The sequence below is a fragment of the Oryx dammah genome, unplaced genomic scaffold, assembly GCF_014754425.2.
Source record: "Oryx dammah isolate SB20612 unplaced genomic scaffold, SCBI_Odam_1.1 HiC_scaffold_28, whole genome shotgun sequence".
NCBI lineage: Eukaryota > Metazoa > Chordata > Mammalia > Artiodactyla > Bovidae > Oryx > Oryx dammah.
Window position 1 is genome coordinate 96,750,590 of NW_024070212.1, and position 17,239 is coordinate 96,767,828.

General features: G+C 39.1%; 1 protein-coding gene across 1 annotated transcript in view; it reads left to right on the forward strand.

Annotated features, from left to right (window-relative positions):
* The first annotated feature begins 388 nt into the window (after window positions 1-388).
* Window positions 389-17,239, forward strand: part of STIL (STIL centriolar assembly protein) — a 53,465-nt gene continuing 36,614 nt past the window's right edge. The window contains exons 1-8 of the mRNA XM_040231227.1: window positions 389-535; window positions 5,771-5,857; window positions 9,131-9,238; window positions 11,019-11,131; window positions 12,363-12,550; window positions 13,366-13,613; window positions 15,623-15,706; window positions 17,047-17,133. Coding sequence (XP_040087161.1) covers window positions 5,814-5,857; window positions 9,131-9,238; window positions 11,019-11,131; window positions 12,363-12,550; window positions 13,366-13,613; window positions 15,623-15,706; window positions 17,047-17,133 — 872 coding nt within the window. The 5' untranslated portion in view covers window positions 389-535; window positions 5,771-5,813. The remainder of the gene's footprint in view (window positions 536-5,770; window positions 5,858-9,130; window positions 9,239-11,018; window positions 11,132-12,362; window positions 12,551-13,365; window positions 13,614-15,622; window positions 15,707-17,046; window positions 17,134-17,239) is intronic.

Consider the following 17,239-nt stretch of genomic DNA (forward strand, 5'->3'; position numbering starts at 1 on the left):
GAAGAAATCGAACTTCCCTTCTTTTTGTGCATTCAATCAAGGCATTTGGTTCGCTTCTAGCCGCCGAGAGCGGACCACGGAAGCCTGTACTTCCGGCTTCCTCTGCCATCTCATCCGCCCGGCGCGGTTTTTTCATTGCGCTTGTGCAAGTCCCGCCCCACCCCGGAACTTAACCGTTGACGAAATTGCAGTGTTTAAATCGTCCGGAACCTGATCCTGGAGCGCGGGTGGCGCCCCTCTTTCTGCACGGAGGTTTAGGATTGGTCGGCGTTGGACCGGTGCAGGGCGCTGATTGGCTATTGCACCATAGCGTCGTGGAGACCGGGAGTGTCAAGTCCGGCACCGCCCCTTCTCCCTGATGGGTTGGGCTTCCGACCAGTCAGCAGGCGTGGCGCGGGCTTCGGTTTCGCGAGCTTGTATTTGCCGCCCCGGTTCCCGCGACCCTCAACGTCCCAGAGGCGGGGCGAGTTGGCAGAGGTTCTCCTTGGACTCTGTTCCGGACCAGCAAACAAACCTCAACTCGGCGGAGATTGCGGTGAGTGTTTTTGTGCTTCAGTTTCCCCGAGGGGCCTCTGCGAGCCTGGGGGAACGAGGGTGGGCAACACTCTGCTGCGGACTAGGAGCCTGGACTGATGACGCAAAGGGAATCGGGACAATGAATTCCTTGGGAATCATTTGTACTTAGGTATGTGAACAAAGTTTTCAATCGATAACATGCTATCATATAAAGTTTTTACTGTAAAAATGTCTGGACGGAAGCCCAGTATGGTCGGACGGCTACATAGTAATGAGTGATACTTGCTCAGTCTTGCCTGACTCTGCAATCCCATGGACTGTAGCCTGCCAGGCTCCTCTGTCCATGGAATTCTCCAGGCAAGTTTACTGGAGTGGGTTGCCATTTCCTTCTCCAGCTACGTAGTAAGGGATCGGTTAACGTTTAAAGTTCGTGGTCGGCTGGAAGCGATTTATAAATAACAAAGCGTGAAAATGCTGTGGGTGTGAACACAGTCGGTAGTAACACCACCATGGTATCTAGGAGACGGTTTCACAGAGGAGTTGATATTTGGATTGGATTGTGAAGGATGATGAGGGTTTACCAGGGCCTTCCAAATAAAAGGGACAGTAGGTGTCCGTGGATACTGCCAGTATACACTGAATGTGATGTAGGAGTGAAGGGATGAGTGGAATAACAGGGTGGGGCCAGGTTCTGAGAGTCCTTTATTCTGTACATAAAGAAGAGCCGGAGCTTTCCTGGTGGCTCAGACTGTAAAAAGTCTGCCTGCAATTCAGGAGACCCGGTTCAACCCCAGGGTCAGGGAGGATCCCCTGGAGAAGGGAATGGCAACCCACTCCAGGGTTCTTGCCTGAAGAATTCCATGGACAGAAGAGCCTGGTGGGCTAGTCCATGGGGGTCATAAAGAGTCGGACACAGCTGACCAATTGGATGGACATTGAAAGAGGACATAAAGAAACTGAATGCTGAAGAACTGATGCTTTTGAATTGTGGTGTTGGAGAAGACTCTTTGAGAGTCCCTTGAACTGCAAGGAGATCCAGCCAGTCCATCCTAAAGGAAATCAGTCCTGAATATTCATTGGAAGGACTGATGTTGAAGCTGAAACTCCAATACTTTGGCCACCTGATGCAAAGAGCTGACTCATTGGAAAGACCCTGATGCTGGGAAAGATTCAAGGCAGGAGGAGAAGGGGACGACAGAGGATGAGATGGTTGGATGGCATCACAAACTCAATGGACATGGGTTTGGGTGAACTCCTGGAGTTGGTGATGGACGGGGAGGCCTGGCGTGCTGCAGCTCATGGGATCGCATAGAGTTGGACACAACTGAGTGATGGAACTGAACTGAACTGAAAGAAGAGCCATCAACTCTTTAAGCCAGAGAATAACTTGGTCAGATTTATATAACAATAATTCCCTGTGGCTCAGATGGTAAAGAATCTGTCTACAGTACAGGAGACCCAGGTTCGATCCCTGGATCAGGAAGATCGCCTGGAGAAGGGAATGGCTACCCACTCTAGTGTTATTGCCTGGAGAATTCCATAGACAGAGGAGCCTGGCCACTTACAGTCCTTAGGGTCACAAAGAGTTGGACACGACTGCTTTGTGACATTGTACAGGAGACAGGGATCAAGACCATCCCCATGGAAAAGAAATGCAAAAAAGCAACATGGCTGTCTGGGGAGGCCTTACAAATAGCTGTGAAAAGAAGAGAAGTGAAAAGCAAAGGAGAAAAGGAAAGATATAAGCATCTGAATGCAGAGTTCCAAAGAATAGCAAGAAGAGATAAGAAAGCCTTCTTCAGCGATCAATGCAAAGAAATAGAGGAAAACAACAGAATGGGAAAGACTAGAGATCTCTTCAAGAAAATTAGAGATACCAAGGGAACATTTCATGCAAAGATGGGCTCAATAAAGGACAGAAATGGTATGGACCTAACAGAAGCAGAAGATAGTAAGAGGTGGCAAGAATACACAGAAGAACTGTACAAAAAAAGATCTTCATGACCCGGATAATCACAATGTTGTGATCACTCATCTAGAGCCAGACATCCTGGAATGTGAAGTCAAGTGGGCCTTAGAAAGCATCACTACGAACAAAGCTTGTGGAGGTGATGGAAATCCAGTTGAGCTATTTCAAATCCTGAAAGATGATGCTGTGAAAGTGCTGCACTCAATATGCCAGCAAATTTGGAAAACTCAGCAGTATCCACAGGATTGGAAAAGGTCAGTTTTCATTCTAATCCCAAAGAAAGGCAATGCAAAAGAATGCTCAAACTACTGCACAATTGCACTCATCTCACATGCTAGTAAAGTAATGCTCAAAATTCTCCAAGCCAGGCTTCAGCAATACGTGAACTGTGAACTTCCTGATGTTCAAGCTGCTTTTCGATAAGGCAGAGGAACCAGAGATCAAATTGCCAGCATCCGCTGGATCGTGGAAAAAGCAAGAGAGTTCCAGAAAAAGATCTATTGCTGCTTTATTGACTATGCCAAAGCCTTTGACTGTGTGGATCACAATAAACTGTGGAAAATTCTGAAAGAGATGGGAATACCAGACCACCTGACCTGCCTCTTGAGAAATCTGTATGCAGGTCAGGAAGCAACAGTTAGAACTGGACATGGAACAACAGACTGGTTCCAAATAGGAAAAGGAGTACATCAAGGCTGTATATTGTCACCCTGCTTATTTAACTTCTATGCAGAGTACATCATGAGAAACGCTGGACTGGAAGAAACACAAGCTGGAATGAAGATTGCCAGGAGAAATATCAATAACCTCAGATATGCAGATGACACCACCCTTATGGCAGAAAGTGAAGAGGAGCTAAAAAGCCTCTTGATGAAAGTGAAAGAGGAGAGTGAAAAAGTTGGCTTAAAGTTCAACATTCAGAAAACGAAGATCATGGCATCTGGTCCCATCACTTCATGGGAAATAGACTGGGAAACAGTGGAAACAGTGTCAGACTTTATTTTTTTGGGCTCCAGAATCACTGCAGTTGGTGACTGCACCCATGAAATTAAAAGACGCTTACTCCTTGGAAGAAAAGTTATGACCAACCTAGATAGCATATTGAAAAGCAGAGACATTACTTTGCCAACTAAGGTCTGTCTAGTCAAGGCTATGGTTTTTCCAGTAGTCATGTATGGATGTGAGAGTTGGACTGTGAAGAAGGCTGAGCGCTGAAGAATTGATGCTTTTGAACTGTGGTGTTGGAGAAGACTCTTGAGAGTCCCTTGGACTGCAAGGAGATCCAACCAGTCCATTCTGAAGGAGATCAGACCTGGGATTTCTTTGGAAGGAATGATGCTAAAACTGAAGCTCCAGTACTTTGGCCACCTCATGCAAAGAGTTGACTCACTGGAAAAGACTCTGATGCTGGGAGGGATTGGAGGCAGGAGGAGAAGGGGACGACCAAGGATGAGATGGCTGGATGGCATCACGGACTCGATAGACGTGAGTCTGAGTGAATTCCGGGAGATGGTGATGGACAGGGAGGCCTGGCGTGCTGCGATTCATGGGGTCGCAAAGAGTTGGACACGACTGAGCGACTGAACTGAACTGAGCAACTAATGCTTTTCAACCCTTTTTGACTGGGCACAAAGGCAGCCCTTCTGGTAGCACTGTGGAGACTTTTCAGTAAATCTGGTGAGAGCTGATAAAGTCAGGAACTGAGTTAGTGGAGATAGACAGTTTATATTGGGCAAGAGGGAGAAAGGAGAGATAAGGATGACTTGATGGTTTCCATTTGATACACAACTATGCCATTATCCAGGGAAAATATGTTTTGCTAGGTATAGGTGTTACATGATTTTACTTTCACTACACTAGCTTTAATTGCTTGTGTGTTACTGTCAATTAACTCCTGTGGGTTTTTTTGAAATGAGAAATAATAGGTCAACATTTTTGATTTATCTTAATGCATAAAGAAAGAACAGACAAATAAGGAGTTTTAAGACTCTTGTTTAATAAAGAAAAATGGCACTTTATTAATTCTGAAAGTTACAGCTATCAATCTGAATATTGTTGTCCATGACAACCAAGTAACATAGAAGGACTTTAAAGTTTAAAACATGCATTCCATAGAAGCTGCATGAAGTCCAGATACCTCTAAGAGGGACTTTTTATCAGCCTTACAAGGGCACTTTAAATAGGATTTGGTTTTTGTAAATATTTCCAGATTCTGACTTTAACTAAAAAAATTTTCTGAATGACTTCTGTACTAGAATGAATAACTCATTCTTTACCTTGCTTTTAAACAATTCTTTTTTGTTAGAATTGAAGTAGAATACACAGGGCCTAAAAATTCTAACTCTTAAGATTTGATAAAAGAACAAAGCAAATAATGAGCTGTAAAGAAAGGACTTTGAGGTATGTATTTTGCTTTTATAATAGTTAGACGTAGATATCCAATGGGTAGGACTTTCCAGTGGCTCAGTGGCAAAGAATCTGCCTGCAATGCAGGAGACCTAGGGTTCCATTCCTGGGTGGGGAAGATCCCCTGGAGAAAGAAATGGGGACCTACTCCAGTGTTCTTGCCTGGGAAATCTCATGGACAGAGGAGCCTTGTGGGCTAGAGTCTACAGGGTTGCAAAGAGTCAGACATGACTTAGTGACTAAACAGCAACAAGAATCCAGTAGGCAAATTAGAAATACAGACTTGAAACTTAGAAGAGAGGCAGAAACTGAAAGTTTGCTATGTTTGCTTCGGAAGCAATGGGAGTGGATGAGATTACCCAGAGAATGTATAAGGAGCCAAGAAAAGACCACTGACATGGCACTAATATAAGTTAGTTTGTGGGTATGCAGTATTTGTCTCCTATCTCCACAAGCTTGAAAATTTGTTGACTTTATTATAGGCCGAATAAATACCTAGCCCAAATTGTTCCTATTTGCTGCTTTGTGGTTTTCTGACTATTATGAAGCTTTTGGTTAAAATCTCATGTATTAAATACTACCTGCCCTACCCAGCTCAGTAAATTAATACAAGGATCTTGGGGCAGAATCTTAATAAATAGATAGTTGGTGGGATTTGCTGCCTAGAATAAATATTAACATTAATTTACAGTCTGAGTACTATAAAGTATGAAAGTGATCAGAATCCATAAGCACTTTATCTTATTCATCTATGGATGAAGACACTTCATATAAGTAACCTAATTTTATCTGTTATTTTGCTAATATGTGGTTAAATCATGTTTCTTTTTATTTTTTTGTTTTTGTCACTCGTTAGTAATATTCTCTTTACTCCTTTAGGTTCCTGAGCATGTGAAGTTGAATAAATCATTCACCAACTATCATGGAGCCTGCATATCCTCTTGCAGGGCCCCAGATGAATACCAGGTATAGAAATGTTTTTACAGAATGTGCTTTTCACAGTTACTCACATAACTTGGGTTGGAAGAGAGGAGAAAAAAATAATCTTTAGAATCAGGAAAATCTGGGTCCATATCCCAGTTTTACCATTTATTAGGTGGGTGACCATGATCAAGTTATTTAACTTCTCTAAGCTTCAATTTGGAGAAAGAAATGGCATCCCACTCTAGTGTTCTTGCCTGGAGAATCCCAGGGACAGGGGAGCCTGGTGGGCTGCCGTTCCTTGGGGTCGCACAGAGTCGGACACGACTGAAGCAATTTAGCAGTAGCAGTAGCAGCTTCAATTTCCTCATCTGTAAATTGGGGACAGTAATCTCTATCAGAAGGTAATTGTGAGGATTAAATAAGACTACTAAACTAAAGGGTCTGGGACATTGTAGGCACTCAGTAAATCTTAGTCTCATTTCCTCCTTTCCTTAGTTTCACAGAGGGTCTTTGTATTGATGAAAAATAGTACCTGAACTTTTGAGGCTAAAGATCACATACATATTTATTTACATCCTAGACAAATGGGAAAGCGGTTGAGTTCCTTCCCTCTTATAAACTCTAATTATTTGATGGGAAAAATTTCACACTGAATGAATGTACCTAAGCCTTTTCCCACTCAATGTAGTGTGAGGAGGAGGAGCTTGCCACCTGTCTCCTAATTTTCTCAGTCTGTTACTACTTTGCGGAGCAGGCAAAAGGCTTGAGTTATTTGGCTCTTTGGATCATTTATTGTTCTTTTTTCCCCCTTGAGAAGAACAGTTATTGCTGACATGTAAATTTCTTTTCTTCCTAACTAGAATTGCATCCATGAGTTACCTTTATTCTCTGTGTTATTTTTCTTTGTGGCAGATGTTCTTGATGAAGGCAATGGGAAACATGACCCAAAGAGGCTGTCATATTCCTTTTGCTTAACGTTGGCCCTTCTGTTCTCTCCTGTTGCTACCTCTTATTCTTTGAAACTTTATCAGCCTTTGTTCTTCTCTTTAAATTTATTATTGGGTCAAATCCATTCCTTACATTCTAGGGGAAATAATATACTCATGTGATTTAAATTGATAATTCCTGGCATATACAACTCTAGATTTTAGTTCATTTATTGAACTCTGTAATTTGTGGGCTTTTAGGGCAGCAGTTTTGAATTATTTTTGTTTACAAATCCCTTTGAATGTCTAATAGCCATGAATTTCATTCCCTAAGGAAAAGTACTTTTATACATACATGCAGAACTTTGCACCCAGTTTCAAGGTGTTTTTATCTTTCTTGCCTCTCAAGTCTGTCTCCCTGTATACTTTAGATTAAGGAAAAAATTAATAAAACCAGGTTCTGTACTAATAGGCACTTTGCATGCATTATTTTTATTTAATCCTCACAACAAACCCATGAGGAATGGGTACTATTATTATCCCCCTCTTTTTTTTTCTATGCTAGGAAACTAGCATAGAGATCTTAACCAACCCACAATTATACAGTTGGTAACTGGTATAGCCAGTATTTAAAGCTGAAATGATTTCTACTGTGCACTATAAGGAAGTAAACCTGAAGGAGTGCAGGTTGGATTTTAAACCTGCACTACTACTTACAGCGAAAAGAAATGGACTACTTACAACAAAACGAAATAGGTAACATTGAGCACTTACTGTAAGCCAGGATTTTTTCCTGAGCATTTTATATATATTGACTCATTTAATAAGTATTCACTATAACTCTCCCAGGAGATACTGATATTATTTTGTTTAACAGTTGAAGAAACTCAGGCACAGAGACATTGATTTGATCATGGTCACACAGCCAGCAAATTTTGAAGCCAGGTTCGAAAATCAAAGACCTAAGCAGCTGATAGCCAGGCTTTGCTTTTAACCCTTAAATCATTCTTCTTCTTACCAACTGGTAAATAATAAATATATTAGATGTAGAGACATAGATAAATTGACAATTTGTCACTTAACTACCTTTGTGACTTTGAACAAATTTCTTAATTTCAGATTGTGTCTTTATTTCAAATAAAGAGAGATTAAAAATCCTTATAAAGATTTGCAAGCACATAGCTAAGATTGTGGTAGAGCCAGACTGAACCATGGTCTAAAGCATTACATCATTCAGCTTCATCATTACAGGCTTTGAAATCAGCCACACTTAGATACAGATTCCAGCTCTGCTACTTAGTTGTTGTATCAAGTTGTAGAAGTTGGAGTTTGTTATCTCTAAAGTGGACAATAAAGTGTCTCAGAAACAGTTTTAGTGAGAAATATTGTACATGTAAAGTGCCCAGTAGAATGCCTGGTACATAGCAGATAATCTGTGGATCTATGATGATCTATGGATCATCATAGCAGATGACTGGGGCCAGTATTTTAGTTGGTAAGTTTTATCAGGTGATACATGAAAGTAAGATCTAGAACAAGATATTCTTAGTGTGTGATATGATAAATATTTTTTCAATTCAACTATTTAATAGTCTACCACCATGCAAATGCACTTTTGTAGGTAGCTCACTGTCAGAGCTTTCTTGCTTTAATTACATGTGACTTTAGCTGATATTCTCTCCTATTCCTTTCTTTGCATTATTTTTCTTATTGTAGTTTTCTCAAATTACTCACTTACACAAAATAAAAACTGTGATGGTACCCTATATGATTTAACATTGCTTTATGTTGCTTGCGTGATCTTTGTTGAGGAATTATTGATGTTTTTCTGATGCTTCGGTAATCAAACTTATGTGTGGGACTTCCCTGGAAGTCCAGTGGTTGAGACTCCACTGTAGGAGGCACAGGTTCAATCACTGGTCAGGGAACTAAGATCACGCATGCCATGTGATGCTGCAAAAAGAAAAGACCTCATGTGACAGGGCCTAAAATACCAAGTTTGAAAGCCCTGAAAAGGTTTTGTGTTTTTCAGAATTTTTTAAGTTTCCCTGAAATTAATTCAGAAAGATAGATATTAATTTAAAATTTAAATTCACTGTTTATATTCATTTTCTGTTACTTAAAGAAGATTTTATAGAATTTATACTCAGTTCTTTTTTAAAAGGCTCATGTGTATATAAATGTATATGTGAATAGGAAAGAAAGGATGTAACTTTTGAGTGTTTATTCTCTTGATCGTAGAGTTACAAGAGATTTTTCTTTTACTTTTTAAAAATGTTTTTCAAGTCTTCTAAAGTTACAAAAGTAATCAGAAAAGCCCTGTTATTTAAACTGTTTCTTGTAAGATTTGTCTGTTTCTCATTGTGCTTTGGTTTTTTTTTTTTTTAAGGTTTTCTTCAAGCAGGATGGTGCCTTTCTATTTTCCTCCATCAAAATGTGCACTTTGGAACCCAGTGCCAATTGGAGATTTCATCTACTTACATCTCCGTTACTACAGGTATAAGATGCTTCTATTTTCAAATTAAACTAGTATAAACAGGAATCTAAAGAATATGTAAGGTAGTGGTTACTATGAATAATTATTAGAGTTATGACCAGGATTGTGAAAGAAAGACATAGAAGTTTAGGCTTCAAGTAATAGAAAACAGAGATCCATTGAGATATTGTATATAAGAGAGTTACTTGTTAAAAGCAGGGTTCTAAGAAGGATAGATCATAGCGGGGAGAGCTTAGAGTCAGCCCTAAGCGGGAGATGGTTGTTTGTTATCTAAGTGATACAGATTTATACTATAGTGGTTTAAGGTGTTAAACTTCCTCCAGGAAGCCAGACTTCCTGGAGGGTCAGATCCTGATTTACCCTTTCTTATTTAAGTGACCTCAGTAAAGTAGCCAAGGATCAGTTTCCTTATGTATAAAATGGGGGACTTCCCTGGTAGCTCAGTGGATGGGAACCTGCCTGCCAATACAGGGGACAGGGTTTCGATCCCTGATCCGGGAAGATTCAATATGCCGCGGAACAACTAAGCCTGTGCGCCGCAGCTACTGAACCCATGCTCTAGGGCCCACAAGCCTGTGCGCTGCAGCAGCGGAAGCCCGCACACCTGGAGCCTGTGCCCGGCAACAGAGAGGCTGCCGCGGTGAGAAGCCCTCGCACTGCCAGGAAGAGGAGTCTCTGCTCACCACAGCTAGAGAAGGCCAGCGCAGAAACCCAACAAAGACCAGTGCAGCCGAAACTAAACTAAAATAAAATGGGAACAGACACTTGTTTCATAGTACTCTTATAAGTATTAAATGAGACAGGTTTTAAAGCAGCAGTTGGCACAATGCTTGGGCATAAGAGGGAGTCAATAAATGTTAGGTATTATAAGGGTTTAGAGCAGTAGCAGCATTGAGACCAAGAGGAAAGGATGAAACAAGGTGTTTTGAAGAAACATTTTATAGCATTTGGTGATCAACTGAATAGAGGAACTAAAGGAAATTACATGTCAAAAAGTTTTTAAGTTTTAAACTAGTTGGCAGAGAAGGGTGATATCACTGAATATGTAAGGCATTGATTACTATAAATAATTTTTTAAACAATATCTTGTGGAAGTTCCGTTAAATATTTGTTAGACCTGTTGATTCTTTTCTACGTGTCTCTTAACCTGTGTTTTCTATTGCTATCTTTCTGTGCTACATTTTGAATATTTCTTTTGTTCTTCAGCTCTCCTAATTTACTCTTAAGCTGTGCTACTTATTAGTTGCCATCTAACCTGTTGATTTAGGTTTTTAAATGTATATACTATACATGTGAAAGATAATTTATAATATATATACACAGCTTATAGAATAATAAATTTGGTCTTTTTTAATAGTATCTTGTTCCTTGTTCATATTTTAGAGTCCTTTTGATATTTAAGCATTTGAATTGTATTTACATTTTGTATTCAGCAATGCTGGTAACTGAAGTTCATAGATAATACGTAAATAAATGGATGTGACTATTTCAATCAAAGTTTATTTACAAAAATAGGAGTTTGATAGTTTCTTGATCTTTGCTGTGGTTCATAAAATTAAGCAAATGCCTCAAGAATAACTGTAACTTCAGTATCTGCTTATTGCAATTTTGCTTTCCAGGCAGCCCTCCTTACACCTTGCCTTTGACTGTAGGATTTCCCAGCAGTGATCTTTCTGTACATTTTAAAAGATATATATAGTACCTTAGGCAACATTTCATGACAGAAAGATTTTTTAGGCTGTCAGACCATCACATTCATAAAAGGCTTGTTATTTTTCAGAAATCCAAGGCTTGTGGTAACTGAAAAGACCATCCGACTTGCTTGTCGTCATGCTAAACAGAATAAAAACAACTTGCCATGCTTTTTACTTGGTTCTCTCACAGTAGATGAAGGTAACATACTTTGAAAAATTATTTTTATGACTATAATAGACTCTGTGTTTACTGCTTCAGCCAATTATTATAATACACTTTGACCATTTTTTCTTTTTTTGCTGTATACCAGTGTTAGGAAGATGAGTTAAAGTTGACACTGCTTATCATAGACGTTGCAGTCTGGTCATGTTGATGAATATATATGCAAGTTATTTTTTTTTAATGAGAGTTTACATATATATATGTATGGCTGAGTCCCTATGCTATTCACCTGAAACTATCACATTACTTGTTAATCGGCTATACCACAATACAAAATAAAAAGTTAAAAAAAAATTTTTTTTTTTTTTTTTAAATTTAAAATCAGAGGTTCAGTTCAGTTCAGTCGTTCAGTCGTGTCCGACTCTTTGCGACCCCATGAATCGCAGCACGCCAGGCCTCCCTGTCCATCACCAACTCCCGGAGTTCACTCAGACTCACATCCATCGAGTCGGTGATGCCATCCAGCCATCTCATCCTCTGTCATCCCCTTCTCTTCCTTCCCCCAATCCCTCCCAGCATTCGTCTTTTCCAGTGAGTCAACTCTTCGCATGAGGTGGCCAAAGTACTGGAGTTTCAGCTTTAGCATCATTCCTTCCAATGAAATCCCAGGGCTGATCTCCTTTAGAATGGATTGGTTGGATCTCCTTGCAGTCCAAGGGACTCTCAAGAGTCTTCTCCAACACCACAGTTCAAAAGCATCAATTCTTCAGCGCTCAGCCTTCTTCATAGTCCCACTCTCATATCCATACATGACCACAGGAAAAACCATAGCCTTGACTAGACGGACCTTAGTCAGCAAAGTAATGTCTCTGCTCTTGAATATACTATCTAGGTTGGTCATAACTTTTCTTCCAAGGAGTAATCAGAGTTTAATGTACTCTTAGTATAAATAAAATGCTTTCCTATAATCTGGGCTTGCTTAGTTGATTTCACATTTCATAATTGGCATTCTAAATAATAACTGCTGGGCTTCCCTAGTGGCTCAGTGGTAAAGAACCCGCCTGCCAATGCAGGAGACATAGGTTCAGTCCTTGGGTCGGGAAGATGCCCTGGAGGAGGAAATGGCAACCCACTCCAGTATTCTTGCCTGGGAAATCCATGGACAGAGGATCCTAGCAGGCTACAGTTCATGGGGTCACAAAAAGTCAGACGTGACCTAGTGACTGAGCATGCATGCACACATAATAACTGCTGTTTTGTTCTACAGATGAAGAAAGTGTGACATTGACAATAGATCGTTTTGATCCTGGTCGAGAGGTACCTGAATTATTGGAGAGAATCCCTACTGCTTCTCTTCCTGGGGACTTTGTAATCCCATGCAAAATTCATACTCAACGACTTTGTTCAAGAGAAATAATAATTCACAATGCAGATGACTTTAATTCAGCTTTCAAGGTAAGATTTGTTGATAATGTTATTATTCCTAATTCAGCAAAGAATCAAATTATGTGTACTATGTTATATTTTAATCAACCCATATTTAATAGATCTTCATAAAAGTTTTGACTAAATGATTGTTGACCTAAAATGCAATTAACTATAGTTTCTGAGGATAGAAATTATAGTTGGATAATATGGGTAGCATTCTGGAAGAGGAAGCAACATAACTAAGATAGCAAAGTACAAAGGATAACATTGAGGGTGGAGATTTTTGCTGGACTTATGGGCAGTCACACTTCAGAACTAGTGTGTCTAGATCAGAGAGAGCCTTGTCTGCCAAGCTAAGGAATTTTAACTTTGTCTAATGGGCTGTGTTTTTCATTGAAAATTTCTGAAAAGGAAATACTGTTAAATCAAGGATGATTCCTGGGATAGGGCAGGCTGAATAGAGTCGGAATAGTTAGGCCTTGCAATAGTCAGGGGTGTATTTGCCTATAGTAGAGTGGTGGCAGGGAGACCAGAAAGGATGGTGTGCATGAGCAACTACAGAGGAAGAACCAACTTGACCATCTGGGGTAATAAGAACATAATCAAAGAGGAATAGACTTCTTTATATAGATGGAGTATAGAAAATCTTGTACAGTAGAGTAAATCTTATTTGATTTAACATCATTTTTCATGTAACCTTCTGGTCACATGGAAGAAGTAAGAGCATTGAAATACTGCAAATCAGAAATGTTTTTGTTAATGCAAGAGATATGAAACAAATCCTTTAGAGATGTGTACTAATTTCAAAATTTTAAAATAATCGTGTGATGTCGATTCCTCAGGCTCTGCAGCATCATGTGTGTAGCAAAGAGTCCTTGGACTGTGGAAAACTACTTGCCCTGAGAGCTCACATCACTTCCAGGGAGAGTTTGGACACTGTGGATTTCGACTTGGATTGGGCAGCAGTAACTCTAGCAAACACCTTTAAGTGCACACCTGTGAAACCCATCCCCATCATTCCAACAGCTCTAGCAAGAAATTTGAGCAGTAATCTGAATATTTCTCAAGTTCAAGGTACCTATAAATATGGGTAAGTAAAAGACATATTCATCCAGAATTTTAAATATTGGTCACATTAGTATATTTTCATGTTATTCACATAATATGAAATAATTGTTCAGTCAGTTTACATGCCTGATATTTGATGGCTAGAGAAATAACCAAGGAAGGTGATAAATAAAGTGGTTAAATTTTTTTTAATTGCTTGTTTTTTTTACTTGTTTATTCGGCTACACCGGGTGGTAGTTTTGGCACATGGGATCTTCGATCTTTGTTGTGGCAGGGAGGATCTTTAGTTGAGTCATGCGAACTCTTAGTTGCAGTTTGTGGGATCTAGTTCCCCAATGAGGGATCAAACCCGGGCTCCCTGCATTGGAAGTTTAGAGTATTAGCTTCTAGACCACCAGGGAAGTCCCTAAAATTGTTAATTTTTGCTGAATTAATTATTTTCCTGATAATGAGCCTAACGGAGGCTAGAGAATTATTTGTAATATGCAGTTTTACTTGTGGATAATGTGGATACTCTTGCCTACTAAATTGTCAACCACTTGAGGGTGGAGTTTCCTCACATTGCTGCAGCAGCGTCCTCTCTAGCCTCCTGTCCACCACTCTTGGTTTCTTAGGAAATGCATGCCAAATTACTTGCTTTCTGGTCCTCAGCAGGGCTGCTTCCCTGAATCCTCATCTACTTTCTTTAACCATTGTCTGCTGACCTAGGTCAGACAATGTAAGCACCCACTGCTTTAAAGTCTAAGCAATTCCTTTCTGGCTTCCTTTTCCACTGACTCCACCCTAGTTCCTGTTAGGTCTCCAGAGCTGAAACTGTTCTGCAAGGAAAACTCAACTCCAAGTCTCATCTACCAAAAATGCCTCTTCAAAAAAAGATAAGAGAAAGGTTTTTCTTCTCCGAGTGTCCCTGAAATAGCAAGAAAATGCCTACATATTGATCAGAGCACCTTTCTGGTTGTAGTGGCACAAAGGAAGAAGTGTTCCAAAATGATGGAATGGTCAAAGATCATAGTGATTTTTAAATATTTGAACTAAATTGAACACTTAAATTCTCTTGGAAGAATAAAGTGCTTCTCAATGGGGACACAGAAATGTGTGTTAAAATTAACCAAAAAATTAGTTTATTTTCTTTAATATCTGTGTCCATCTAGTAGTGAAGCAGGAATTTATCAGGTTGTCAAGGCAGAAGAGCTCTCAAAGCAGGTGTAAGTGTCATTTTACTAATGTAAAACTCTTGCCAACTCTGGCTTAATCATCATGGTTTGATGAATTCATCATCTTTGTGTTTTAAGGTTATTATAGCAATAAAATGTATCTCCTGTGGTATTGTCAAGACTTTACATCACAAATGGAATTGTTTTTACTTTTGTGTTTTAAAGCCATAACAGTAAAGTTAACTCTTGACAATTGTACTGTAGTTATCATATTCTTAAAACTTATTGTCAGTAAATAAGTCCAATAACAAAGTATAAATGTAGTATAATGTCCTTTTAGGGAAAAGTGAGCTTTGGGGTTTTATCATGATTTGCAAAATTCTTTGATAGCAGTTGGAGGAATATAGTACAAGGAAGATTGAATACCCCTCACCTAATTCAGTGTCCTTCATTGACAAGTTACATCTGTTGTAATCTTGTCAGTTCACCTGGATGCTTGATCACTTCCAGCAACAGGAAGTTCATTTCTCGCAGGGAAACCTATTTGGTTCTGAAATTGTCAGCCTTGATTTTAATACTTTTGATTTTTAAAAAGTTGATACTTTCAGAGCAAGCTTTTTCAAAAGATGTGTAATCTTCATTGCCCATTTTAATAGATAGATAGAAATTTTAAGTTATTAAATCTGTTGTATTTTGTCCTTGGAATTGCTGGAGTCTTTTTCTACACTTTGAACTCTTTTCTTTGTGTGTATGTGAGAGAAATTATTCATTTGAATCCTTTGCTCTGCCTAAAATATACTTCTTTAGCACTCAGATTATTCTCTTTTAGGTAAAGTACGTAGTTCCAATTGTTTTTATATGAATGTCTCTTGTTTAGATATCTCACCATGGATGAGACACGCAAGCTATTACTTTTGCTGGAATCTGATCCCAAGGTCTATTCTCTACCGTTAGTGGGAATGTAAGTATTGCATTACTTATAAAAACCTTTTCAGCCATATATGTATTTAAATGTGTATGATAAACACGTAAATCATTCGTACTATGAATATGTCATTAATACTTGGATCAAGGGAAAGGCTACCCACTCCAGTATTCTGGCCTGGAGAATTCCATGGACAGTCCATGGGGTCGCAAAGGATCAGACACGACTGAGCAACTTTCACTTTCACTTTATAAAATCATGAATGCCTGTGATGCTTAAGCTTTCTTATTTTAATAGCTGAACCAATTAAAGCAAGATTTTTGTCCAATCTTAGGAAGAATTCTAGTATATAAAACAAAGCTGAATTCTTCTGGTTGAAGCTGAAGCCTTAGAGCCCTGTTTCTTTAACCTTACTCAGTATTCCAGTCCTTAAGGCAATTTGAAGAATCCAGGACTCAGAATATAACATTGTTTAAAATTCACTGCCAGGCAGTTTTCCAGAAATTCTCAGTATTTATGGCTGTCTCTTTCAACTTAGTGGTTAATGACATTTAGACAGATTATTCAGTCAGAAATTTATCTTAATTCAGTATTTATTGAGTGCTTACCCTGTACATAGTCTTGTCTTTCATACTGTGTTGGGATTTAAAGCTTCTCAAGGAATTTATAATTTACTATGAAATAAACAGTTTAGAATGAGCACTATTGCTGTTTTTAAGAGAGATGATAGGGGAAAGGCAAACTTGAGCTGGACCTTACGTGTGTGGCCAGTAGAAGGAAGGATTGATGGGGTAAGGAACCCGTGTGTGGGAATGGTATGTGCAGTTAAAAAGTAAGAGTGCACAAATGTTTTGTGGACTATGAAATTTACTTACTGTCTGTTCACTCTGGTCTTGGTAGTGGCTGTGTATTGTTCCTGCTTAAGTGAGTATCTATTAAGAATTTTTCTGTGTTTCAGGCTACCCTATATATTTATAGAATTCAGTCCTTTCAATAACTATGGTTTTAGGCTGCTAGCTTCATCCTCCCTTATTTCAGAATATTCTTCCTAGTGCAGGCTAATTGATTAATTCTTATTTTCACCTCTATTGTTAACCATTTTCTCTCTCACCATTTGACTACCATTTCAGGTGGAAAAGGACAGAAAGTAGTGCTCTCTCTAAATATCTATCTATAGTTATAGCTATCTCTATAGTCTCCCTCTTAATTATCACCATGGTTTAATGTTCATAGATTTCTTGATTATGAGCCCTTTGATCTATTCCTGGTGAATGCCAAGGATCTCTGCCACATTACCTTGAGAAGAACATAATCTAAAGATGTTAAATACTAATTTGTAAATGACTGTAGTTCTTAGTTTCTATTTTTTGTTTTAGCTGGCTGTCTGGAATTATACATATCTATAGTCCTCAGGTATGGGCCTGCTGCTTGCGATACATGTTCAGTTCTTCTATTCAAGAAAGGTAAGTGGTATTTTTATTTTGATAGGGCTTTATTTTGATCTTTTCCTCTACTCATGTTTTATTGGTATCATTTAAGATTCATGCAATGCCTTAACCTTTTATATTA